Source organism: Lepidochelys olivacea (assembly GCF_965140295.1).
Source record: "Lepidochelys olivacea isolate rLepOli2 genome assembly, chromosome: 7".
Classification (NCBI taxonomy): Eukaryota; Metazoa; Chordata; order Testudines; family Cheloniidae; genus Lepidochelys; species Lepidochelys olivacea.
Genome location: NC_140417.1, coordinates 109,262,207 through 109,290,185, shown reverse-complemented (window position 1 = coordinate 109,290,185; position 27,979 = coordinate 109,262,207). Strand labels below are relative to the sequence as shown.

The following is a 27,979-nucleotide window of genomic DNA, read 5'->3' as shown; positions in this document are numbered from 1 at the left end:
ACAACTTAAATGACAAAACAGGATAAACCATTTATAACTTTTTGCTTTTATTTAAATGTTTTCTGAAAACATTGATTACAGCCTTGCCTCAAGTTCACCCATCAACTTCAGCCACGAAAACTCAATGGTTGTTTGAAATCTGAAATCCTAGTGGCAAGGGGTAATGTAGTGGTTGACTTCGGCAACTGGAGAGCATGGTGGATCACAACATAGTCATTCATAAAAACAAAATGGTGCAAGAGGCTCTTTGGTGCCAAAAAAAATGAAAGGTAACTGTCACTGGTGTATTTATGAACGTTATTGAGAAGAAAGCAATCAAAGTATAAACTCTTCCTCACAATACTATGGAATCATTAGTCTAAAGACACTGGAGACTCCTGTACCTTGAGTATTCTGCAAAGAAATATCAGTGTTAAAGAAAAGCTGTATAAAAAAGAAACCATTAGAAGAAATTAATTATCTGAGAGAGAAGAATACTGTGGCTCTCAGGATGAGGAGAAGAGACATCAGTTACAGCCCAGTCCTGCAGTGGCCATATCAGACTTCTAAGAAGATCTGTGTGCTGAGATCTTGCAGGATCAAGGCCTTAGTTTTCTTCCCAATTTCAGTTGGGTGTTTATGTGGTGATGTACCTGCAGCATCTAAATATTGAGTAAACTCATGAAAGAGCATACTGCTCAAGTCATAGTACAAACTCAAAAAACCTCAACAATTTTACTGCTTTAGTTATATTCCAACACCTAGCCTTAAGGAGAAACCCCACTCGTCACATGGAAGCAAACAACAAACCTTAAAGTAACTTGCAAATTCAAATAACTCATGATTCATTAAATATTTTTAACCAGATAAGCATTATAAAAAGTCAGACTTATTTGTGAAATTTATAGACTACAATGTATTAGCCGATCTTCGCTTAAAGATATACATATTTACAAAATGTAGACAAATTTCTAGCTTGAGTAGAACAGCAGGTAAACAAGAAACAGAGAGATAAAGGGCCAACTTCTGCCATCACAAGCACTTGGGGTTCCACACTGACTCCAGACACTATTGCATGCATAAGGTGTGCATCAGAGTTGCATATATGTATCTGTAGGTATAATTTAGCTCACTATCTAGTTTCTGTTAGAACTCCTTCCTTTCACCTTGATCCAAGAGATAAGGGTTCTATAAGTGATTTGGCTGCAAAAGGAATGAATAAATCATTCGATTCTCTAAAACAGTAATATGTGCAGTCATTTTAACTACTTGGATAGATTTATAATATTAAAGCAATTTTCTATTTCAAAATCCTATTCTAACTTGAAACTAAAATAATATCTATGAAAGAAATAGAACAGACTAAAATATCAGGATTCTCAGACTTTCTTCTGGAATTATAAACCCTTTAAATGCAACAATCCATTTTTAATGCAAGTTTACTTCACTGGACTATCACAGCATGTCCTATTTGCTTTTTAAAACCAGTGCTTGTCTCAGTGTATTCAAATATACAACTGAAACATTTGCACCCCCTAGCTGTCACAGGTACAACACAGTACTTATAGCTAACTTACATTCATTTTCAACTTCAAATTTATTGAGGCAGTTTATATCAATGTATCCATAAAATAATTCAGAAATAACCCAAGTATACCATTTAAACATCTTCATGATTTATCCATTTATACACTCAGTACACAAACAACCCAGCCTCTGTACAGGTTCATCACATGCAAACCACCCATAAAGACAAAAACTTTAGTTAAAAATAAGTCACAACTCAGTGTACTGTTTCAACTGCATCTCCATTTACCAAATGGCACATTGAATATTCTGTAAAATAAGATGTTTTTAACAATCTTGTTAAAAAATCCTTGGGCAAAATATTTCTAGACTTAAAAAACATCCCAAGATTTTTCAAAACACTCAAGATACTATACAACTTATAATAACCTTGAAATAGGCTTACAAGGTTGTTAACGAAGGTATTTACATACCCGATAATGTAAAGCAAAAATTCAGATTTCTAATAACAAAAAGGTGATGCATTAAAGATTTATGAAATTAAAATTAAGGCTCTTTGTATAGTAATTTATGTAACTTTACATAATAGCCAACTTTGGAAATGTCAGTCTTGCACATTCTTGTCAGTCTACTGCATTTAAAGCAGTAGAGTATATTAAGTATTACTTTGAATAATTACAAGCTACTTCTATGTTTGAGCATGCTTTTGAAACATTGTAGTTATTAAATATTTACAATGTGTAGCCTTCAAACTTTATGTAAAAAGCACAAGTATGACTGCCTGACTAATACAAACACCATACTTGCAAAAACATTTTGCGTCTCAAAATTAAATGCAATTACTAGAGTTTTAAAAAGCAAACCAGATTTGAAAAGTTTTAGTATGTGCCTGAATGTGGACAGCAAAATTTGCTCAAATAACTCAGACAGTAATGTTTTTCAGCTTAGATTGAAAGTTTATTTTGTATCAGACTTCAGTTTAAGCATATAGAAAAATTAAATATTTAAAAAAAATATTTCCAAGAGCATGTATGTTTTCTGAATGATGCCCTCACATTTGTTGAAAACCCACTACTGTCTTACAAGGTGTAATGACCGGTCCACAGTTAAATTTCAGGATTTGTGTTTAACTGAAAGCAGCTTACTGTATTTCAAATGTCATTTCTCTTAAAAAGCACAGGGATGTAAAACACTGAAGACAGAACAAAAAAAATGGAATGGTAATCTAAGGATCAAATTCATTAGCCATTTATCCTACTATATCAAAATTTGTAGTCAGAGTTGTCTTTATTGACTTTATTTTAGTTTTTGTACACAAAGAAAAACATGTTCATATCCATCATGAACAAAAACTTAAAAAGGCAGAACTAGAAGACGTGTGTTCTTCACCAAAGCAAAGCTGTGCTAAAGGTTCCAAACATTTCCATTTTTAAAATAAATATTTTCTTCTTCCGGTGTCTACATTCCAGTCTTCAGAGTATCACTGGAAACTGAAGCCTATCATGAAATACACACGTTTAAACAGAGTCCCAGCTCACTGTGTTTGGTAACTTGCCATACCATATCCAGCTTGGTTAGGTATTACAGGAGCACCTTGTCCCTGGGCAGGCTGAGCACCAAATCCACCCATCCAGGCAGCAGATGGAGATTGGCTTTAAAAAACAAACAAAAAAGGCAAGCCAATCAAGTTATTTACAAAGAGACAATCTGATATCGCTTCTGTTACCTTCTATTCCTGCCAAGGTCAAAAGCTTCCCAACTTCTCACAAAAATAATGCACATACAGGAAGATTTTAAAACAGGTTCTCCTCCTAAAATGTGCCTGCTTCTTGGAAAAAGCCACAAGCCAAGAAACCTATATACTAGCTGCATGGGCTAGCAATCTCCAAAGCAGAAAGGTATTGTTCAAATACATAAAAGGGAATTATTAAATTAAATCAATTTTAAAATGCAGCCCCATTCAAGTTAAACAAAACAGACAATTTGGTTTGGCTCAGACAGAGAAGAAACATTCTATTATTTTCAAGAGCTCTCTGGACCCTATACAGTTTTCTTATCTACAGGAGATGATGACTTGGCAAATTGCCAGCATTTGGAGCAACTTAATTTTATAAACTCAATATGTATCACACCTTTTCCATTAATATTCAAATGCAAGGAAGATTTAAATATAGTATTTAGGGAATACGTTAATCAAATTAGACAGATTTTGTGTAGTACTTAAATATAAATTCTTCCTATAGCCACACTCAAGTTTCTTTGGCTTTATTTCAAATGCAACATGATCAGTCTGAAGCCACTTAATTGAAGAAACACACTTGGGTACAGAAATAATATGAACTTCTCCACTGATTTTACAGCAAGAGTTAACATTATTCCAAGAGCTGTGCAAACTTCTATCAACATCACTGATGCAGATGTATAAAAAAGGAAAACATAATGGAGACACATCTGGGTGGGAGAGGGGGAACGCGCTGATAAGTCAGCAGTGAAAAATATTACTGTGAAATCCTCAAGAGAATATTACAAAATTAAGATAATGTTTAAAAAACTGTTCTGGACATATATTTTAAATACTCTTAAGAGCAGATGAATGCTCAGTTATGCAGTCCATGCCCTTCAGAGTTAGTATGCCACTTAGGTAAATGCTTTTGGGTTACATGGCATTATGACTGCTCTCAGCTACAGGCTGTTGGTTTTTTTGTTTTTTAAAATAATCGCCACCCAAGAGCATTGAAAATCATCTGCTAAGTTCTTTTAAATCAAGACTCAGAGTCCACCAAGGAAGCAAAATGTGTCTACCAGCCATCTTTTATCTCAGAACATCAATATACACAAAATGTTGAAACAAGTGCATATCATAATGCACTGAATAACTCCTCAGAGAGCATGAGATTCAACAGACTTAAGCTTCCTAGTGAAGAGGGTTTGGCCGGAAAGGCTTGAAGCAAGAGCATTCCTGATACCAAATTAATCTGAAGTGGGGATTACTGAAGAGTTTTAACATTTTTGGAGAACTGCAACACACCTTTTTTAAAATATCTGAAACAAGTATAATCACTTACTCTACTCCAAATCCTTGTTGATTCCATGCTTGACCATACATTCCATAAGATGGTACTTGCCATCCGTTGGCCATATATTGCCCGTACTGCTGTGGATTTCCATAGACTTGACTCCATTGCCCCCACTGACTGTAGTCAACCTAGGCAAAAAAAATAGTTCGTAGTACAACTCCTACAGACACATTAAATTTTATGATGGCTGGCAAGGGCAAAACCTTAATCTATGGCGTTATGATACCGCTGGAGTTACAATTCTTTGCTTTAATTACTGAAAAGAATTGCCTTTGCAATAAGAATAAGGTTTCAATAGCACCATAAAATATTTGACTGGGGATGGAGCTAGTCTTCAGTAGCTCAATTAGCTAGAATTCAGAGATTTCCCAAAGCTGCTTCCCATCTTGAATCATACAAGAAGTTATGTTCCTATAAAGTTGCAAGCCCAACCTTGTAGTGAACCGCAATGTGCGCTACCAAAAAGACCAGACCATGCAATTTCACTAACTGTATGTATTAATACTTTATTAATAATGTATCAATGGGGAGAGATAATGGACAAGAGATTACACTTAACACAGCTGGCTTATGCAAAAACACTCAAACTACTAAAAATAGATTTAAAATGTAATTACCTGTTGGAAGTTTTTAGTCATATCAGGGGATTCTTTACCCCAATAGCATTTAACAACATGTCCTTCAATTGTAGTTCCATTGACTGAAACAATAGCATGTGCTGCACTTTCATGGGTTGAAAACCTAGAGATAAGATAGAAATGAAATTAACACTATGTTTTACTATAATTGATAGTGCTATTACTTTAAAGAACTGTGACTACATGCATGCGTCACAAGTAGAGCTGGGTGAAAAATTGTTGGCTGAAACTCTCCTCCCCTCCTACTCCCCAAATACAGATTCGGGTCCACCGAAACATGTGAATGTGCGTTAATTCACCAAATTAGTTTTTAAAAGAAATCCAAAACTTTGTTTAGAAATTTACTTCAATTTCATTTTTATTAACTCAAAATCTAAACAAGTTTTGGGGTTTTATTTATTTTTTTCCACTTTTCAGTCTGCTGAAAGTTTAAAATGTTTTGTTTCGGGTTGACCCAACCTCACCCCCAATGACTAGCAAATCAATAACCAAAAAACAAAAAAATAAAATAAATCAGATATTCAGACAACTCTAATAATAAGAAATGCAAAAATCTTACACCAAATTGAGGCTGCCTTTGTAAGCCTTTATTTTCTGAGAAGCAAATGCCCATAACCTTTAAAGCTTCAATTTCTTCAATGTATACTGCAAGCGAGAGCTTTTAATTTAACAGCACTGCTAATTAAAGTACATGTTACATAACAATACATGAAATTCTAATATATTGAACAATCATAGATTTAGTTTAACAGCCTTACCTGACAAATGAGTAACCTTTTTCAGGAAAAACTCTTATTTCCATAATCTGTCCAAATGGTGAAAACGTCTGCCTCATAAGTTGATCTAAAACAGATGATATTTTCAACCAATTCATTAGCAACCTTGGGGCTGCAAACTCATTAGTTAACACGTCCCCCGTACCCTCAATAAAAGTGAATCATACCTGTTAGTCCAGAGGCAATTCCTCCACAGTAAACAGTACAATTTTTTGGACTTGACTGATTTACTACATCTTCAAATCTCAGCTGTTTCGTGCTATCTATACATAGAAAGGGTCATTTTCAAACATTAAAACAGTATCTGCATTCCAATAATTTTTATATAATTACAAAATTATACATTTGACAAATCTGCTCAATATTTTAAGACAAATCAACAGGAAAAATAAGAAAGATAATGATTTAATATACTAGGCCTTTTATTCCTGAATATCTGGGAGTCAAACACATACTAAATTACAAGTTAAGTGAATTTGGTGGCTTAAGCGTATTGCTAACTGTACATTGTAAAGTCCAGCATAACAGTACGTGTGCTGGAGAGCTAATAAAAGGTTAACACAAGCATCTTACTTTCTTGTGTACTTTTAGGAGCAGGTGGTTTTCGTGTTGCCCAGTTAGTTCTGATCTGACGGCCGCCCAACCACTGGCCTCCCATGTGCACAATTGCATTTTCTGCATCCTGAAGGACATCAGAATTAAGACTCATTCAACATGTATGGACAAGGAGAGAAGACAGGCAAGCCTACTACTTTTGAAAATGTACTCATCTGTCACTGGGATTAATTTATATATAACAGCAATACCAGTTACTAATAAAGTTACTGTAGTTTTCAAGATTTGGGGCATTTAATATATTAAAGCAGCGACATCATAAAATTCTGCAGTAACAACAAAATCCAGTAATGAAAAAATTACTTCACTAGTGAATTGCTATTTCCAATGCACAGAATACACAACAGAAGACAATGGAAGCCATGTATATAGCAAGGATACTATACCTAGACAAGCAAACAGAAACAAAGCCTATAATTGAATACCCAGTGATCTCCTGATCAATGTTCTATGATTACCAAAAGCAATCTTAAATAAATTAAACCAAAATATAAGAGTTTAGTTATACAAAGCTCAAATTATACTATAATTAGTCTTACCAATAACTATATGGGGAATGTAGTATGCAAAAAAGCATTAATAGAAACAGATGGAAAGTAACAAGAACCTATTATACTTGGATATAGAAAAATTCATAATTATGAATTTCCTTGATCTTACTGCTTTATCTACAATATTCATAATGAATACATTTCTGACCCACAGATTTCCAGTGTGACAAATTATGTATCAAGAAGGAATTGCTGCAAAAGGGTATTGCATCTTCATGTTCAAAACCATCATCAACTTGGTTGCATATTGGTTAAATTTTGGTAGTAAATGGTGATGTAAGAGGAAATACTATACTCTGAGAAGGCAGAACTGTAGGTAAGAGGAATTTGCAAAGCTGAGATCTACCCCACCTTCTCTACCACCCAACCTAACCACCTCCTATTACCCATTTTTCCTGCTACAGCCTCCCGTTTGCCCCTTCATGGTATTCAACTTATATCACCTCTGAATGCAGTCCAACATTTACAGAGCCATAAGAGCAATCATCATCATACAAACACGGAAAATAGACAGTCCATAGCCTGAACAGCTTAATTCAGACATAATTCACAAGTGCACCACTGAATGCAGATACTTTGAAGGAGGAGAGACAGGGTCACATGGCACACAGTTTGGAAGACTGTTTCAAAATCATGGGGGCTAGAACAGGTTCCATCTCCCTGAACTACAAGGTGCAAAGCTGAGAATATGTAGGGATGAATCAGAGAAAATTGGGAGGAACTTAAAAGACAAAAGCAGGAACAGTAGCAGATGAGAGAACAATCCTGGTCCTACAGTGTGCCGAGCACTTTCAAGAGAAAAAAGCACAAAGCACTCAGAACTTTGTAGGACTGCCTCCAAGTGTTTCATATTTTTGGAAGAAAATAAGACTTAAATGTGATAGAGAAAGGGAGGGATACCAGAGAAGAGTAGATGGGCACATGCAAGAAGTAATTTTAAAACACTTTTTTACACTTAAAATAAGCAGTGGCTGATCTACAGAGACTAGCACTCAAGAAAGTAACAAACCCAGCCTATCAGTTAAGAGTTTTATTGTTTTTTTAATTAAAATATCTGGTACAAAATTATGTGGTCCTATTTGACACTAAGAAAATACCAAGTTCCAAACTGAACTGTACTATTCACTGGTACACTCTTAAAAAGGAACAATCACGTAATTTAGGCTCTACATACATATAAACCATCTAAACATTTTTTCTGCAGGGCTGAAAACTGAAACAACCTTATGATAATGCATGAGAATCAGAAAATAAAAAAAAGACATATCTACTTTTGCTGTCTGTACTGAGGAATGCCAACTAGACAAAGCATAAGTGGTAAAATGTAAACTAGAGTTTCAGTGATTTCAATTTTAATAAACCAAGGTTTCTTAATATTATTTTCATCATGGAACGTCCTTTTAACTATGAAATCACTGAACTTCATTTCAACATTACAAAAATGACAAAAAACAATGTGAAATACTTCCAACAACAAAGCACTAGATATGTTTGTTATAATTCCGAGCCCCTGAAATATTTGTACATTTGTCTCTTTTTCAATACACAGAACGAGCTTAGGAAGGCAATATGGAGGAGCTATGTAAACAATCCCTCAAGTACTTCTGTATAAAAATAGCTCTGTTTCTCATAGCTACCTTGTGTGGGCAATTCGTTTCACAATATGTTCTCAGATATTTTAGTTAACATATGGTATAACTTAAAATTACTCTTTATAAAAAGCACCTTGTTGCCATAAATAGTGAGGATGTATCATTAACTATGGACACTGTATTTATTTAATATAATTCTAAAAAATAAGTTTAGCAAGCCTATTAAAGGGCTAGTCAACGTAAGTCACTTCTGTCTGGAATATTTTTATCCATTACTACTATATTTAAGATTACAGGGGGAAAAAAAAATCTCTTCACTTTTACTGTATGTTTACCTTTTGTTTGACAGTACTTTGTTTATAGTCAATTTCAATATTTTCCCCTGAATAATCAATTCTTTTCCCTTAGGAAAGGGATCACAGCAAAGGAGGAGAGGAAAACCTTTTTTTAAAAAATGGAAAAAAAACCACTGGTAAAATTACAAAAATTGGCAGGATGACTCTGGCAGGATTAGTACCTGAAACTTTCAACTTTTTTTTTTTTTAAATACAGAGGACTGACTTCAAGACTCTTTAATAACTGCTCTGCATAAATACTGGTCTGTATAAAGATTATTCCTGCAGTGTGGTTACTCACCAGTTTATTATAAAATGATACAAAACCATAGCCTTTTGATTTTCCAGTTGCCATATCTTTAACTACCCGTGCATCCCTGTGAAAAGAAGCACAGCTATATGAGGGAATTATTATTAACCTTCAAAATAAAAACTAAAAGGAACCACACACACTGTATTGTGAGCATATTTGTTTTTCTTTTTATAAATTCAGTTAGCCCTAAAACTATAGCCATTCCTGAACTCTCCCTATTGCTTCTTTACCTGTTAGAAAAAAGCAGTAGGACAAAAAAATAACATGTAATAAACATGCAACCTATCCACATAACCTCTTCTGGCTAAAACTAAAATGTTCAAATTCGAAGTTTAAAAAGGAACAAAGTTTCCTTTTCTAATATTCTATTAACTAGGGTCCTCTAAGGTTTACTGTTCTATAAATTACTGTAACAGTTCTATCTACTTTACCATGCATTTTCTAAATAGTTAAATGTCTTCTGCCTAGTGATACAAAATATATGAAATATTAAAAAATTGAAAAAGAGGAAAAAAAATAGGAATTAAAAGGCATACATGGCCTGGTTAACAGATTTCTTTATTTTTCTTGGTCAATTCTCTACCATCATTTTGGAGTTTGGGCAGCTGTAAATTTTGAAAAATTGACATTTTCAGAAATTTAAGAAAGGATAATAAAACTAACAACAATGCTAAGCACACCAGTACGAAAACAACAAATTTACACAGAAATTTTTAGTGAGTAAGTTAAAATGATTGGAAATATAGAACTGCACTGAATATAGAATGTTAAAATGTAAATACTAAAATATGTATATATAAATAATGTATAATAAGAATAAATAGAAATGAGAAAAAATCTACAACTGAGTTCCAGTGTGCACAGTTCCTTGCAGTTAGCCTTCAAGATCCTGTCCATTCTTATGAGCAATTCTGCAAAATAACCAGAATGCTATTACTTTTAATTGTGACTTGGACTTTAGAAAAACTGCAGGTCTCAGGTATAAATATAGACTGAGAAATAGAAACCTGTATTCTTTTTATATTGATTTTTAAACAGTATTACTTACCACATTTAGAGATAAAAAGCAAAGTAAACAACAAAATAGCAGAAGGTAAGAAATAAGGTTTATGGTTCATTTAAAAGTGTACAGAGCAAGAAAAATGAGAATTTTTGTTCTTAGCAGAAATATAGTCCTGTAAAGTAGCACAAAAAGTTCATGTGTAATTTTTTTTAAAAGGATTTTAAAAAGAAAGTGATATGAGATCAATGTACTTTTTGAAGCCACTACCTTATTCAAAAGAGACATACATGCTTTAGCACTTCAAGAATTCTTGTAATATTTAACATGTTCAATTAAAACACAATAGATGTTTTGAAATCTAATCTCAAATATGTAATATAGATAGGTATTTATCCCTTAACTGACAGAAGTGTGCACAAATATAAACAGCATTTTTTCATTGAAATACAGCACTTTTAACTTCACCCCCCTTCGATTAACTGAAAAGTTATTTCATACTTTAGGGGAAAAAAAAACAACTTACATTTATACAAGACACATTCATAACTTAGCTAAGTTTTACAACTAGCTACACTTACTGCATCTCAAAATAATACCTTGATATTTACCTGCTTTCCTATACTGCCTATAGGCAAGTCTGATGGAATACACACCACTTGTAATTTTTGAAATCACTATTCTGCACACAAACACTAAGCAAAAAAATTAGTTACACTAACAAAAGCTGTTGATTTGTTATTTTTCTGGTTATTCAATTAAAAACTGTAATGACCTTTATATGTAAATTAGGTTAAAAGCGTACTGCTTTCAACTGGATTGGAGAACAGAATTCATTAATTGTATTTACAAACATGTGATGCACAACCTGAAATGAAGACATCTCACCACCCACCCTAATATAATGAAAACCTTATCGCACAATCTGCAAAAAGATGAAGAAATACTATTTCAGACAAAAAACAAATTTATGCTAGTTTTCCCTGAAATGATGTTTGCAGTATTGATTATGATACTTACGATATTTTACCAAAAGGAGCAAATGCTGACTTGATGTCTTCTGTTGTTATTTCTGGACTTAGATCCCCAACAAATACATGGAAGTGATCTGCAAATAAAGCATTATATAATCAAATATTTAACTGCTATCTAGTAATTTAACTCCTTGCATACTTCTGAGAAAGTGAGTCTTAACAAAGAACTGGGATCCAGGAACTCCAAGGAAATTTAATTCAAGGATTCCATCAGACATTCAACAGTAATTTAACTTCTCCACCTCAGATTTTTAAAAAGGCTCCAGAGGTAATCCTGGCAATTACTGGCCAGTAAATTTAACTTCAGTACCAGGCAAACTGGTAGAAACTATAGTAAAGAACAGAATTATGAGAGCCACAGATGAACATGATATGTTGGGAAAACGTCAACATGCCTTTTGTAAAGAGCAATCATGCCTCACCAATCTATTAGAATTCTTTGAGGGTGTCAAACAAACATGTGGACAAGGGGAATCCAGTGCATATAGTGTACTTGGACTTTCATAGAGCCTTTGACAAATTCCCTCAACAAAGGCTCTTAAGCGAAGTAAGGAGTCACAGGATAAGAGAAAGGTCCTCGCTTGGATCAGCAATTGGTTGAAAGACAAGAACGAAGGATAAGTATACATGTTCAGTTTTCACAGTGAAGACATGTAAATAGCAGGGTCTCCCAAGAATTTGTACTGGGATTAGTGCGGTTTTCAACATATTCATAAATGGTCTGGAAAAAGGTGCAAACAGTGAGGTGGCAAAGTTTGCAGATGATACAAAATTACTCACGATAATTAAGCCAAAAGCTGACTGTGAAGAGCTACAAAGGGATCTCACAAAACTGGGTGACTGGGCAACAAAATGGCAGATGAAACTCAGCGTTGATAAACGCAAAGTTATGCACACTGGAACACATAATCCCAAACAAATACAAAATAGCGACTAAATTAGCTGTTACGACTCCAGAAAGAGATCTTGGAGTAATTGTAGTTCTCTGAAAACATGTGCTCAATATGCAGCGGCAATCAAAAACTATCAGGATGTTAAGCACTATTAGGAACGGGACAGATAATGACAGAAAATATCCTAATGACACTATATAAATCCATGGTACACCCACACCTTGAATATTGCATGCAGTTCTGGTTGCAACATCTCAAAAAAGATACATTAGAATTGGAAAAGGAGAGAAGGGAAACCAAAATAGCTTCCATATGAGGAGAGGTTAAAAAGACTCGGACTGGTCAATTTGGCAGAGACAACTAAGGGGGAATATGATAGGGGTCTATAAAATCATGAATGGTGTGGAGAAAGTGAAATAAGGAAGTGTTATTTACCCCTTCACATAACACAAGAAATTGGGGTCACCCGATGAAATTAATAGACAGCAGGTTTAAAACAAATAGAAGAAAGCACTTTTTCAAACAATGCATCATCAGCCCGTGGGAACTCATTGCTGGGGATGTTGTGAAGGCCAAAAATATAACTGGATTCAAAAAAGATTTAGGTAAGTTCATGGAGGGTAAGTCCATTAATGGCTAATAGCCAAGATGGTCAGGGATTCAATCCTATGCTCTGGCTGCCCCTAAGCCTCTGACTGCCAGATGCTGGGTCTGGACAAGACAGGATGGATCACTCAATAATTGATCAGTTTTGTTCATTCCCTCTGAAGCATCTGGGATTGGCCATTGTCAAAAGACAGGATACTGGGCCACATGGACCATTGATCTGACCCAGGATGGTCATTCTTATGTTTAGTTTCCACCATTTGTAAAATAGAGTAAAATACAGGGAATGTTTTAAGACTTCAATTGTAAAATATGAATGTGGGTATTTCTTCTATTAAAACTCAGCATGAGAGGTAAAATACAATGATATTTAGACGTGTCACTGCAACCTATTCTTACACTAATCGCTATACAAATATTTCACAATGTAATACTGCGGTATTACTTACTGGATGTATCTTTTTTCTGGCTACTCGGTGTTGTTGCCCAGTTTACTTTGACCTCCTGAAAATAAATGTAAGATTTAGCATAAATGCATAAAACTAGAAATTAATGTACACTCAAAGGCCACTTACAAATATTAACCTACACAAATTCTTTCTTTTAGAGGAGAACAAGAGTTTTTTTTAAGGCATCAGAGGACGTATTGATCATTTTCAGTGAAATTCTTCACATCATAATTTAAATATTTTACATAAGTCTAATTTCTTAAACCTTAGCATTTTTATACACAACTTACCTTTCCCAAAATTTTTCTCCCATTCATAGCAGCTAATGCAGCAGCTGCATCTCTGTGTTCATAAAATTCCACAAAGCAATAAGGGTCATTGCTTGTATGCTGCAAAACAGAAAATCCAACAGAAGAGTTGACCCTTCTGCTATCGGGTTGCTGAGAAAAAAATCCAGGAAAAAATATTACTTATAGCTAGAAACTTTAACAATGTTATTTCATTAGTATAAGATAACCTTTAAAATAACATTAAGAATGTAATACATTGAACTCTAATTTTTAAAATTCAACTCTTTTTGAAGATACTTCAATTATACTGAAAAATGTGGACATTTCTTATCAAGGTTAAATCCATTTTTTAAGTCTTCATTTAGCATTAGTCTACTAAGCTTAACACATACCAGGTTACCTGCAGAGGGGAACAATGGGTTTGGGAAATTCTGCATCTTTAACACATACAAAGAAAGCCTGAAAGGTTTTATCATTTCCCTCCTATCCCCTTCAAGTTTTTCTTCTTCCTCCTCCTGATTGACAAAAATCTTTCCTTTATTTGCCAAAGGACTCCTTGGTAGACCAGAAACCTGGAGTGGGAGCTCTCTTAGCTCCAACAAGTGAAAATATTAAATCTTGTCAATAGTTGGATGCAAATATCTTTTAAAGGAGTCAGTGAGTTAATAGTAAAGTGTAAAAGTGACTAAGTATCCTCTCTTCACAAGTGGTCAAGTTTTAGTCTCGATGCTTGTGATATCATAATGCTACATGGTCTCCAATCATCCATACTGTATGCTAGGAACTGCTGGGGTTGGAAAGACCTGAATTTCTAATGTAAAACCAAGCAGACAAACCTGTCGGACTTTCTTTAGACATTTTGAAGCAGGGAAAAGGAAGGGTACAAACAGCCCCATCTGCCCTTCAGGTCACTTTTAAATAATACTAATTGCTAAAAAGTTTTATTAAATACAACAGAGATATTAAATGTAAAGACAGTCAACGACTTCTGAGAAGCCAATCAAATCGCAATCATTACAGTATGAAATTCAAAAACTAGATTTTAAGCTTTGTGAAAAATGTTTGCAGCGTGCACTAAGCTGGGGAGTTTTACATTGGGATATGTACAATCCCAGGACCAAAGAGCTCATAAAGCAAGTTCTGAAAAATAGCTAATTTAAAACAAAATTAAGTTCACTTTAAGAACCCCATTTTCCCTTCTTTCTTCTTTCACATGTATAGGAAAATTTCTGTTGTAAATTAATTGCTAACCCACCGTGCTCTTGCACAGCAGCACTTTCTCCAGTAGTGCCAGCAAAAATGTGGAGATTGGGTCTTTATTTCACACCGCTTTAACCGTTATTAGCCAATATGTTGGTTCATATACGAAGTATAAGATACAAAGAAATGCCTATTTAAGGGACATGTGCTCAAATATAGTTTCCAGAGGGATATAAAGGAATGCAGTCACTCACATCTCTGATATTGACAAAAGAGAACTGGATAGTAGGGCCCTAAAGTGGCACTAAGGGACAATAAAGAGGGCAGAAATAGCTCTCCGAAACACCCTCAATACAGGGCATCTGCCAACTGGTGCAGAGCCAACACATGGGCTCTACGCTGGCCCTCCTCTCAGCCCTTATGATAGGGACATGTCAGGAGGAGGACAGGATGTGGCTGGGGGCCCTGGGAAGCATATTTTAAGAGTTAGAGAAGTCATGAGACTGCACTAACCACAGGACTGGGGTAGGTCCCCAGGTGCCCCAGAACACCAGATACAAGTAAGGCTTAAAGCCCCTTTTCTCTCTCTCCCCCCATCACATTCCTGCTGCAGGAAGAGGAAGAATGGAGGAAACTCAGGATACACAGTGCATGTATTAGAGTTTATTCTTCCATTAGAAAATGCCCCATTTTCACCCTCGTTTCAAAGAAAGGGCCTTTTAAGGAGTGATTCTGGGTACCTCTGTTTTTGGGTGTCCAATTCAAGATTCCTTTAAAGGTCCCAATTTGCAAAAGTTACTGAGCAGCCACGCTCTGAAAAAAATCAAACCCATTCAGGGCATCTCAAGAAGGGCACCCAAAATCTGTAGTTATTTTTGACTATTTGGTCCATGTCTTCTACAAGCGGGATAACAAAAATGGAAACACAGAACTGAGAGCAAAGTAAAGTAGCATGCTAATTAGTCCTGGGGAAGAAACTATGCACCATCACAGATGGACTCATTCAATACTATCTCCACTTGGGGGAGATGAGAGAGAAGTTGGTGACTAGGTCTTGAGCAAGAGGCTCTTAAATAGGAGAGCTAGTTTAATGCCCATGAAAAGATGAAAAGTGCTCTGATTTTAGAGAGAAGGACAGGATAGGCAGGTGCAGCTCAGCCTGTATCCATAAGTATAGTTTTGCCATGTCTTCCCCTGCAATACACCCACTATTCTAGTTCTGGAAAAGAGTCTGCAAGTTGAATGTGAATTATGTACTCATTTTCAAGTTGTATAAATGGGAACAAGGAGTAAAAGGGTTTTAAGGCACCTATTACCCAAACTAGGTTTGGGATGCATTTCCACAAATTAAAGGCTGTTGTACTGACCTACTGTACCACCAGCATAATATTTCCATCTAAATCTGAATGAAATGCAAATACCACAGACATTCAGACCTTTGCAGTCTATTAAATACAATATAAAATACAAGTGTTAGCATGCTGTTTGTAGTGAACCACCCTAACAGAAACATCATACATTCCATTTTCTGTTTTCTCTCAATCTGCATTCCTGAAACTCAGACAAGACAAAGATGCCAGTTAATAATTTCTAAAAGCAAGCATTTAAATTTGGTACTACTACAGGCCACCAAATTCAGGGTGAACTTTGAACGCGCACACACACTTTAAAGGCCATAAATGGACACTGCACATTTGGATACTTTATTACAGATGAAACCTGTAATTTGACTAAGAAAATGGCACTGATTCTACTCTTATTGATCTATCTTCTTTCAGATTAGATAGATGTCAGATTACTAGTCTGTCCTTGAGTTGACTGGCTGAAGAGTCCTGGGTCAGTGAAAGATGTTGGAATATCTCAACCCTTCATCCATTCTAGACTATTTATTGACAGCTACTGAAGTCACTGGGTAAGGAAATGAACATGTGTGACTGAGAATTTACCTACAGCAGATTACTAGAACTCCATTTAACCATCTATGGTTATTAAAAATGTAGAACTATAAAGACTGGGTTAAAATGTCTGCAGTGCTAGAAATTCCCATCAAGTGTCACGAAACCAAAGGATGCCAATACTCAATTATACAAGCTGAAGACTGTCTTGGAAGGAACTTATTCCTAAAGAGTAAATGGCAACAAGAATTCTGTTGCATCAGATGACAGCCTTTGAGCACAAGCTGACAACTGCTTAGTCATGCATAGCGTTGAGTCCAAATATATAGAGCCCTGTGCAGATACAAAATTATATTCGCGGATGCGGATATCCGCAGATATAAATCAGTATCTTCAGAACTGCAGAGCTCTCACAGGAACCGCAGCAGCGAAAGGAGCAGAATGTGGGGCTGCCGCTCCCAGGAGCCAGTGCCCCGCGCCAGCGGCTCCTCCGGTGCGGCTATAGTGTCTCCATCCCCGCTTACTGGGGAGGGTATCAGGCTCACTGGCAGCTGTTCCTGATCGTGCTCATGTGTTCAAGTGGCACGCATGCCCACAGACAGGAGACGCAGATAGCTGCGTGGAAGGGCCAGAGGCAGGACTGGGGATGGTACAGAGGAGGAGGAGGAGGAGAGGAGCTGCCTGCATGGGGTCCTGGGAGCGGCGGCCCCACGTTCTGCTCCTTTTGCCACTGCGGTTCCCAGGAGAGCCTTGCGGGTCTGCAGGTATAAATTTGTATCTGTGCAAGGATCTACAAATACAGTTTGCCTAGGAAGCTATATTCCACCATACACCAGTGTTGCAGAGATATGCTGCCAATCTGATTTTCTGCATTTTAATGCAAACCCAGTATGCTATATTTGATACCATTTGAAAATGGAAGGCCTTACCTCTGTTATCATTTTACAGCTTTTGCATGGTCCAATCTGGCTGAATAACTGAAGTATAAGTACTTCAGTCACATCTCTGGAGAGGTTTCCTACATAGCTACACAAGGAAATAAACAGTATTTTAAGTCCAGCAACTTTATCTCCAAGTTTATAATAGATTTTAACATATTATACGATTTCTATGTAAAACCTCCTTTTAAATATCCCACACTGAACAAAATACTTTACATTTGCATATGAACTTATTCACAGTTACTAAATTAACAAGTTTCCTAAATTATAAGACTGGCAGTGCAACTGAGATCATGAAACTAGAAATAATCATGTAATAGTAGATAGCAATAATGCTGCTGTCAGCAGCAACAAAAAGGGAGAACAGGCAATCAAGTTGGGAATGATGTTTAAAATCCAGTTTTGCTACCCACTGACTAGAAAAAATTATTCTTTTATATAACCAACATAATATTTCTTAATATTTTATTGATATATAACGCAGCCAAATGTGATGACAACAAATGATCTCATAGTCAGAGAGCTCAATTCTTTGGTTCTATTGCATCTAGTCATTTGGGGGAAAACAACACACCCACAAACAAGAATGTAACTTAGAGGGTAGTACAGAGAAGGAGTATTCCATTAGGCATCTGTTGTGGTAACTGAGAATTCCAGAGGAAGGGTAAGTGTGTTAAAAAACAGTACACATGCAACAAAACTCTTGCAAGTTTTGACCAAAAGTCATTCTGATACTAACTACTACACTGCCTTTTTCACCCCCCCCCCCTTTTTTTTTTTTTTAACTTAAGAACTTTTTAGTACTTACTCAACCTTCGGGACAATTCCAAATTTAAAAGTGTATGAGTTGGTCAATTTCAGGTGAAAAAAAGTTTCCTACTCAAACTCCAACAGGAAAGTTCATCTACTTTCTTCAATACTGAAAGCTAGTAGAGAATCTAGAATGCACCTCCACAAAAGATAAAGCCATATCATGAAAACCTGCTGAAAATCCACATTTTCTAATTTGAATTATCAAATTTCAGTAATGAAATGTACAGCTTTGGAACTGAATTTATATGTAAAAATTGTACAATGATATTCAGTACATTTGTCAATAAAGTCTCAAATCTGGAGCACAGGAACGTTCACATCATGTAGGTATATTTACAACTTAAGAAAAGGAGTACTTGTGGCACCTTAGAGACTAACAAATTTATTTGAGCATAAGCTTTTGTGAGCTACAGCTCACTTCATCGGATGCATTCAGTGGAAAATACAGTGGGGAGATTTATATACACAGTGATATACCGATGATATAGTGATAATCAAGGTGGGCCATTTCCAGCAGTTGACAAGAACATCTGAGGAACAGTGGGGGGTAGGGGGGATAAACATGGGGAAATAGTTTTACTTTGTGTAATGACACATCCACTCCCAGTCTCTATTCAAGCCTAAGTTAATTGTATCCAGTTGGCAAATTAATTCCAGTTCAGCAGTCTCTCGCTGGAGTCTGGTTTTGAAGTTTTTTTGTTGAAGTATTGCCACTTTTAGGTCTGTAATTGAGTGACCAGAGAGACTGAAGTGTTCTCCAACTGGTTTTTGAATGTTATAATTCTTGACGTCTGACTTGTGTCCATTTATTCTTTTACGTAGAGACTGTCCAGTTTGACCAATGTACATGGCAGAGGGGCATTGCTGGCACATGATGGCATATATCACATTGGTAGATGTGCAGGTGAACGAGCCTCTGATGGTGTGGCTGATGTGATTAGGCCCTATGATGGTGTCCCCTGAATAGATATGCGGACACAGTTGGCAACAGGCTTTGTTGCAATGATAGGTTCCTGGGTTAGTGGTTCTGTTGTGTGGTGAGTATTTGCTTGAGGTTGGGGGGCTGTCTGTAAGCAAGGACTGGCCTGTCTCCCAAGATCTGTGAGAGTGATGGGAGACAGGCCAGTCCTTGCTTACAGACAGCCCCCCAACCTCAAGCAAATAAAACTATTTCCCCATGTTTATCCCCGCCCCCACCCCACTCGCCACTGTTCCTCAGACGTTCTTGTCAACTGCTGGAAATGGCCCACCTTGATTATCACTACAAAAGGTCTCCCCCACCCCTGCTCTCCTGCTGCTAATAGCTCACCTTAAGTGATCACTCTGGTTACAGTGTGTATGGTAACACCCATTGTTTCATGTTCTCTGTGTATATAAATCTCCCCACTGTATTTTCCACTGAATGCATCTGATGAAGTGAGCTGTAGCTCATGAAAGCTTATGCTCAAATAAATTTGTTAGTCTTGAAGGTGCCACAAGTACTCCTTTTCTTTTTGCGAATACAGACTAACACGGCTCCTACTCTGAAACCTGTCATTACAACTTAAGAGTATCACAATGCCACCCAACTTTAAGTATTCAAGTGTGCCTGTTAAACCACAGACACTTCGCTTTAGTGTATCACTTTCAAACAACTTCACAATGAAGTTTAATACATATGGGTAAAAATGGAGGCAGGAATACCACTATATACTAAGCGAAAGCTATTTAAAGTCTGTTTGAAAAGTTGCTTCCTTCAACTAACAAATGAGAAACACCAAATATCTTTAAAATCACTTTTTAAACACTTACAGTTACTCCCTTTTATCCGTTTATTACCTTTGAAAAGCCTGAAATAAACTCTCTGCCAATGTTATAGTTCCCTATGGTCAGTCTTCTACTCGAATGGTGATGAAATCAACACTACATACTTGATTGGTTTTGCACCAGTACCACACAAATCTAAATCAAGAGAAAACCTTTTAGGTTTAAAAACAGTATTTGTTAACTATTGTTTCAGTGAATGTAAAATATTTGTTTCTCTAATCTCTCAACCAGGTCTTAAATTTTAATCGGGGTCCAGAAAAACTTTTTTAGATATCAGCTGGATATAAACTTTCCCATTTAGAATATGCATGCATATTTACAAAGTCAATTCTATATATAGTAGGGAAAACTCACTATCAGAAACTAATGGTTCACAACATTTTAGAATAAATTTCACTGAACAACTTTTTCAAAAAAGCTATCCAGACAAACCAGCTATTTGGCTTTTATTTATATATATTACACACACACACACACAAAATATACAGCAGCCAGCTACACTAACACTGAGAACTACACTTCTGTCACTACTTGTAACACCGCTGTCAATACATATCACATCTTTCACTGAATTGCAACATAAGATTTAGAACTTTCTTCTAGGTTACCTAGCCACAACAACATGAATTGTCTTTTCAAACTACATAAATATATGCCATACTAAAATTAGTTTAAATTTTAAAACAGACTAAACGATACTTAATGTTTAAAAAATGTGTAGACTATTCATAGTCTGAACCCAAAATTTAACCTTTGAGGATGTTACTAGAATCAGACAAAAAAATAACTGAGATTATAAATAAAACAATCCTTGTGAAGAAATAACCATTAATTTTGTAGGACCTACATAATGAGCACTTGTGTTTCCTCTGCTATCACTGCAGCAGTATAAGCTAACACATTCCCAAATGGTGTACATAGTCCACACTCATCAATTGCGCTGCACAAACATGAATGTAAACAGAGTGAAGTCAGGGTGGCTTCATCTCCATTGACTCAAAGAAATGAGGGAAGATTATGTTTGCAATATAGTAAAATATCAGAAAGAGCATCATTCCAAGGTGTATATTAATACTGTGCAAAAACTATACAAAACAGAACTTCTTTCATGCTGGCAGGAAACTAGAAAAATCATTCTTCAGGAATTAGCATAAGCTTTACTCCACACTAATTTAATAAATTTCCAAAAAGGACAATAGGCAGGTTTATATAACTACTAAAAAATCATTATGAAAAAGGTTAAGAACTTACTATAAAATTCATGTTTCAGCCATTTTGTAGGCTGCTTCCTTATGGAAAAAAGCAATACTACTCTGGGTCAGTTAGCTCCTATATTTGAAGGAAGTGTAATGCTTTATTGGCTTAAGAACAAGTTTTTAAAAATTCCCTGAATGAATTTCAGATAATTGCATCATTCTATATTGTAGTATGTTTTCCTTCAGCTTTCAGTGTTATAAAAAATATACAAAAGCAGTTAACACTATTCTCAAATTGCTACTACCATTCTGAAACTGCAGTACTGTAGACTCAAGTACACCTATACTACACACACACACAAAAACTGCAGCAGCAAGTCTCAGAGCTAAATTCAACTGACTTAGGCTCAGGCTATGCGGCTAAAAATAGCAGTGTAGATGTTCCCTTTCGGGTTGGAGCTGGGTTTTGGAGCCTGGGCTCCATCCCAAACAGGAATGTCTACAATGCTATTTTAAGCCCTTTAGCACAAGCCCCATTACCTCAAGTCAGCTGACCCATACTCTGAGACTGGATGTCCTGGTTTTGTTTGTTTGTTTTTAGTGTAGATGTACCCTCAGACCAATCTGTAATATAATGTTAAACAACATAAGCATAGCAATATCTGCAGAGTCCAGATTTTTAGAACCATTTGGCCATGCAAACTTATAGAAGTTCGGGCCAGTGGGAGTTAAAGATGAAGATTTAGCTTCAATATTTCATGTAGTCTTTGTACTTAATATTAGCACTACTCCCAATATATTCAAAGAGGACTTAAAACAAAATACAAATATCAAACAACTTTGGTGTAAAGTACTTGAATATCCCAAATAGCCAGGGTACGGAAGACATTCAACCCCTTTGGAACTGAAGTCTTATGTTACCAAAATCCACTCCCCATGAAGCCACAAAACACCAGCTTGGCTTGAGTGGCAAGACAATATACTCATGACTTCACAACAGCCAGGGAAACAGCCACTTGTAACATGCAGCCAGCTTAGAAAGTTTTTTTAATATAAATTATGCATAGTTTAAAAGTTGTACTATCTATTTAGACTATAAAATACTAAGTTCGCAGAACTATGCAATATGACGTTTGGAGTAAAGCAAAGTGCTTTTAAAAATACTACTTCTATGGTCTTCCAAGCTTTTTATATTATTATAACCCACAGGATAATAGTTTCAATTTTGCAAAACCATACATTATACAGTAAAAAAATGTACTTACTATACCTCTCTAGGCTGTCTCCTTAATTCATGGGATATCAATATGCTGTGGCTTCATGCATATTGACATATTTGTACAGTGTGTTCACTTCTGTAAAATTGTGGCATTTACATACTACATTGATAGGCATAGTTTAAAAACCTAGACCAGATACCAGAAGTCCAAGATATTATACTACTGAATGATTTTGACAATGTCTATAGACCAAGGACTTGTCTTCACTACTGAGGTGAGTCGACCTAAGTTACGCTACTCCAGCTATGTGAATAGCTGTGAATATCTGGAGTTGACATAGCTTAGATCGATTTACCCCGGTGTCTTCACTGAACTGCATCGATGGGAGACGCTCTCCCGTCGACTTACTCCAGCTCCCCAAGAAAATTAAGGTAACAGGGTCGACTGGAGAGCACTCTGTGGTTGATTTAGTGGGTCTTCACTGGACCCACTAAATCTATCCCTGCTGTATCGATAGCAGCAGTGTGGATCTCCCCGTAGTGAAAACCAGCCCCAAGAAACAATATTTGAGGTTCACAGATCCTGTTAAGCTAGTAGAAGAAAAATTCTAACAGCAGAGCACATCAACCATCAACTAGGCTGAGGATCAAAAGAGCTCTATGAGGGCGACACATTTTTTATCGCTGTACAGTAGGCAAGTGAGGACAGCTATGTTCATAGCTACTTCTTTTTGGCCCATCAAAGTTCTTCCAGGTTCTACCTTAAAGAAGGTTATTGAATGTTTGCGGGGAAGGGTAAGAAAAGGGGAAAGTTATATGGTGAAAATTTCACATGAATTCCAACTCTCTGAATTGGTCAGATGGCATTGTCTCACAGATACTACTAGTGAGCTACAGGAAAGAGGAAATGCTTTGGAAATTCCATATTGTAGCTTCCAGAAATGGAAGCTATTACCTTTATCTATGAGACTTGGCTTTAAGTGAAGTTTGAGATTCAAAGTTTTAGTCTTAGCTCAGTGCCCCATGGATCAGATCCACATTCCAAAATACATAATTTGGCATAGTGGGTGATATAATACCTTTGTGTACAGTGGTGACTATGCGATGACTGCTAATATGGAGAACAAACAACTTTAGCGTGCTAAAAGGACAGTCCCAAGTCAGAGTACAGATCATTGGCAGGACTCAGGTTCTAGCTTCCCAGGGAATCAAAGTAATAAGACTTCAATGTCTACTGTTTGTGAAGGATCCGACAGAATTTACAAGAGTAAGTTTGATTCCAACTGAAACTTTCATCTCAACAAGATGTGTTATTAGTAAGTTCTAAAGTACTCTTATCAAAAGAGTTTTTGAGGCCTCAAAAATTTAATACAATTTGTTAGTCTAATATATTTTATTACTGATTTCAGTCTCAACTAGCATGGCATTGAGAATCAATTCAAAAGTACTTTTTTGCTGTTACTTTCTATATAATGTTAATAAGGAGAGGCTTTGATCAGAATCCAGACACAGAATCCAGACATATGAGGCACTGTAGAGGTAAACATAGTTCTCTCTTCCTTACCATACTGCCATGTTATGCTGATGAAGTGAGCTGTAGCTCACAAAAGCTTATGCTCAAATAAATTGGTTAGTCTCTAAGGTGCCACAAGTACTCCTTTTCTTTTTGAAAAATAAGCTGATAAATTATCGAAATACTACCATTTCCTTGGACAAGTGAGCCAACTATAATTTTTTTCAGATTTATATAAAAGCCTGCTAGCTGAGAGAGGTTAAATGGTCTTTGTTTTCTAGTATTTCAGATACTTTGAACCATTAAGAAAGTCATTAAACACCAGAAAGCAATATAATACCACTTAAAATACTGCAAAATAAGTTAATACTGTAGGCAATTAACATTTAAAACAATTACTTAGGACCTAAGGCCTTTGAGGTTTTTTTTGCCAATTAAAACATTTGATCCCTAGCTGTGCTGTCTATAGGAGAAAAAACAGTAACATACAGCATTTTCCAGTGTGGCAATAGAAGAGAACTCCTGAGATATATTTTCTCTAATAAGTGAAATACCGCATGGGCACAAAACCATGACACTTATTTTATTGACCACGTGATTATACAATTGGTCAATTGGGTTTAAAGATAAAATACCTACTACTTACTTTATAGAAAATTACTTAAGAGTTCAATGTGCAATATTACTATTTGGTACCAGATGTCAGTGAGCATCTTATTCAAATGAAAAGGCATGAATGCTATACATGAATGGCTTAACGTAGGCCAGTAATCTTAAAAAAAACCCCACAAGATGAGGATTTGAGAGAGAATCCTAAATTTAAAAACATTATTGGTATTTCAGATAAAGCTAGAGGTGAGTGGAATGTCTAAGCAATTCTACAGCAGGATTTTTTATATTATTATGCAAGAGAAAATTATTTGTATTTTAAGAAAAGCACTTACTGTATATTAACTTGACAAATTAAGCAGAGATATAATCATATGTGATTATTCAATCTTCTTCTGCAGCTCTTCTGAGGTGTTATTTCAGACATCTTAGCACAAATGTAATCTTGTCATTAAATGGCTAAGGGTTAAACTACTTCACTTCCAGATGCCTCAGTCAAAAGTATAAACTACTAACACCACCAGAACTTGACAGCATCAGTCAAAGCATATTTAAAACTTAGCCTAGTTCCAACTTTCCCAGAAGTGTTTTTGTTTTTAGAGGGGAAGTCAGGAGTATCTTTCATTCATTAAAAATAAATGAAATTAAACCTCACTGTGCATCTTACTCTTTCTCCTTCCCCCACTTAAAAAAAAATCCTAAGATTATTCCCCATTGTTATAAGTGAATTCCAAGTCCTTTTAGGCAGTCAATATCCATTTCTAAAAGTTATTTGGGGTAGAAGGACTCAAAATATGTACCTCAAAGAGCAAAGGCAGGCCTGGTAACTGTTGTTATACTAAATCAGGAATAATCGAATCCAACTTTTGTGGATTGGGGAAGAGGAGGGTAAGAGACAGACAATATCACCTACAAAAATAAAATTGGTTAGAGACCAATTTTATTCCCAACACAGTCTGCATTTTTAAGTGTCTTAACAACCCAAATTAGGCCCCAAAGGCCATTTCAAAGCTATTTTCCCAAGGTAGGCAAAAGGGCAACATCTTTCTTACCCACATGCACAGTCTGAGTTTTTTGTATTTCATTTAGTATATATACTGTTCTTCACAAAACTGGCAGAGGGAGCTGAGATTATAAACTAGTTGAAAATAGTCTGAACAAAACTTATTTTATTTAGACTTTTAAAAATGCATATAAAGTGCCAATTTATACTTTCCAGGTACCTCCCATATAACTTAAAAATACAACAAAATATTCCAACATAACGAAAGCACAGCAGATTTCAGTAAGACTATCAGCAAACTAAGCAATTCAAAACCTCCCATTTTTTAAAGATTAAGCTCACTTGCTTAGAAGGAAACCTTCAAGCTGTTAGTAAGTCACCCCATACTGACACACTCAAGATGATGTGAATTCTCATGACAGTGTCTAGCAAAAAACATACTAAGTAAGTACTGGAGAAAAAAATAAATGACTTTTCTAAACATCCAGTTTTAGGGAAAGAATCCTCTTTCACAATGGTCTTCACCTCACCCCAGGAAAGAAAATGAAACAATGAACATCTGTTTGATGACACCACAAACTAGAACCATGAGAAATCCATTTACCTTGGAGTAGCTGTGAGCATTCTTCTGCCACATATACAATTCAGATGGGTGAAGGGAGGGTTTAGTCGCAACAACAAAGCAGGCCGACATATATGCCTACCCTACTACTCTTCCCTTAGCCTCAAGAGTACAATAAGGAGCAGGCCTTCCTCAAAATTGTCAGTCATTGATTATGCACCCCATTCACAATTCTGGATCTCTCCCCTGCCTCCCTCTACACTCACACGTCTTCTGGCTCTCCACTTCCCCTCCCAAAGTCAGAATCATCCAACCTAGTTTCCTCCTCCTACCTCACTTCAGTTTTTGCACTTTGCCTTTCAGTTACTGGATCTTCCCCTCCTCCCAGTCAATATACTCATCCTCCCCCCCGTCGGTATTCTACTCCTCCGCCTTCCCACACTTCCAATTTCTGGACCATCTCCTCAGTATCACCCGTTGCCCTCCCCCGTCAATATCCTCTGCCTTCCTCCATTCCTCCAGGTTATGTGTTCTCTCCCCCCAAAATTCTCCTCCCCCTTTCCCTGTTTCTGTAGCTACCTCTTCCCTCCCTCTTGCAATTTCGGTCCCACCCCAACTCCCGTCAGTATCTTCCACGTTCTCCTTCCTCTCTCCGGTTTCTGTGGTCTCTCCTCGCGCCCCCTCCCCCGCGTCAATATCCGCCTCCCCCCGGCCAGGCCCCTCATGCTATGGCAGCACGTCCCGCGCCACGCTCTGAATCCCCCCCGGCCCGCCCGCCCCGTCAATATCCTCCCTCTAGCTCCCGACGCCCCCCAAGCCCCTCTCCACCCGGGGGCTCCTCCCGGCCAGTCCCCACGGGCCCCCATTCCCCGCCCGGCTCCCGCTTCTCTTCACTCACAGGGTCCTGGGCTGCCCGTCGTCTTCCATCACGGCGCGTGAGGGCCGTTCGTAGCTGTCTCCGGGGGGCGCGCTGGGGGGGGGCTCCGCCGCGCACTGAGAAGGGAAGGGAAGGTGAGGGCCCCAGCTCCCCTCGCTCAGTCTCGCCCCCGCGCCAGGTCCCGACACCGCAGTCCGAGCAAGAGAGGGAGGCAGCACTACAAAATGGCCGCCGCCGCCAGCCACTCAGGAAGCCGCGAACTGCGCAGCCGCAGCCCGCTCCCTCTCCGGCCGGATTCTCTTTCCCATTCCCCGCCACCGCGCTGCGGTGCCGTCTGGGGGTCGTAGTCACAGAGGATAAGACTTGGGGAGGTGGATGGGGTCGCCCCACGGCCTTCTGGGAATTGTAGTTTTAGGAGGCGGGACTATCTCAATACTCCCAGAAAACTGGAAGGGATGGGAGGGCAAAAGACTATAACTCCCAGCATGGCCAGCGGCGGAGAGACCAGGCATTTTAGGGAGAACATGGGGCATCCCCTGACCCTCCTCTGAAATGCCTGGTGCCACAGTTCGTTCCCGTTGAGCGGGGCGATAATTGGCAGTAGCTGATTCGCCCCAGATCACCTGGGTGGATTTAGTTGGGGCCTTTTAAACCTTGAGTAAATCGGCCT

General features: G+C 37.1%; 1 protein-coding gene across 3 annotated transcripts; it reads right to left on the bottom strand.

Annotated features, from left to right (window-relative positions):
* Window positions 1-25: 25 nt before the first annotated feature.
* Window positions 26-27,557, bottom strand: TIAL1 (TIA1 cytotoxic granule associated RNA binding protein like 1). Of its 3 annotated transcripts, none has more exons than XM_084635445.1 (12): window positions 27,331-27,557; window positions 17,700-17,796; window positions 13,676-13,774; window positions 13,386-13,440; window positions 11,424-11,511; window positions 9,392-9,467; window positions 6,571-6,679; window positions 6,165-6,260; window positions 5,980-6,064; window positions 5,201-5,324; window positions 4,572-4,711; window positions 26-3,158 (listed from the first exon to the last, which is right to left on the bottom strand). In XM_084635445.1, the coding sequence occupies exons 1-12, from the start codon at window positions 27,357-27,359 to the stop codon at window positions 3,041-3,043; spliced, it is 1,116 nt and encodes a 371-aa protein (XP_084491571.1). In that variant the 5' UTR covers window positions 27,360-27,557; the 3' UTR covers window positions 26-3,040. The 3 variants fall into 3 exon arrangements, with proteins under 3 accessions (XP_084491571.1, XP_084491570.1, XP_084491572.1); XM_084635444.1 differs by having other exon boundaries at window positions 13,676-13,825; window positions 27,331-27,556; XM_084635446.1 differs by lacking the exons at window positions 11,424-11,511; window positions 13,386-13,440; window positions 13,676-13,774; window positions 17,700-17,796; window positions 27,331-27,557 and adding an exon at window positions 9,940-10,039.
* Between the last annotated feature and the right edge of the window lie 422 nt (window positions 27,558-27,979).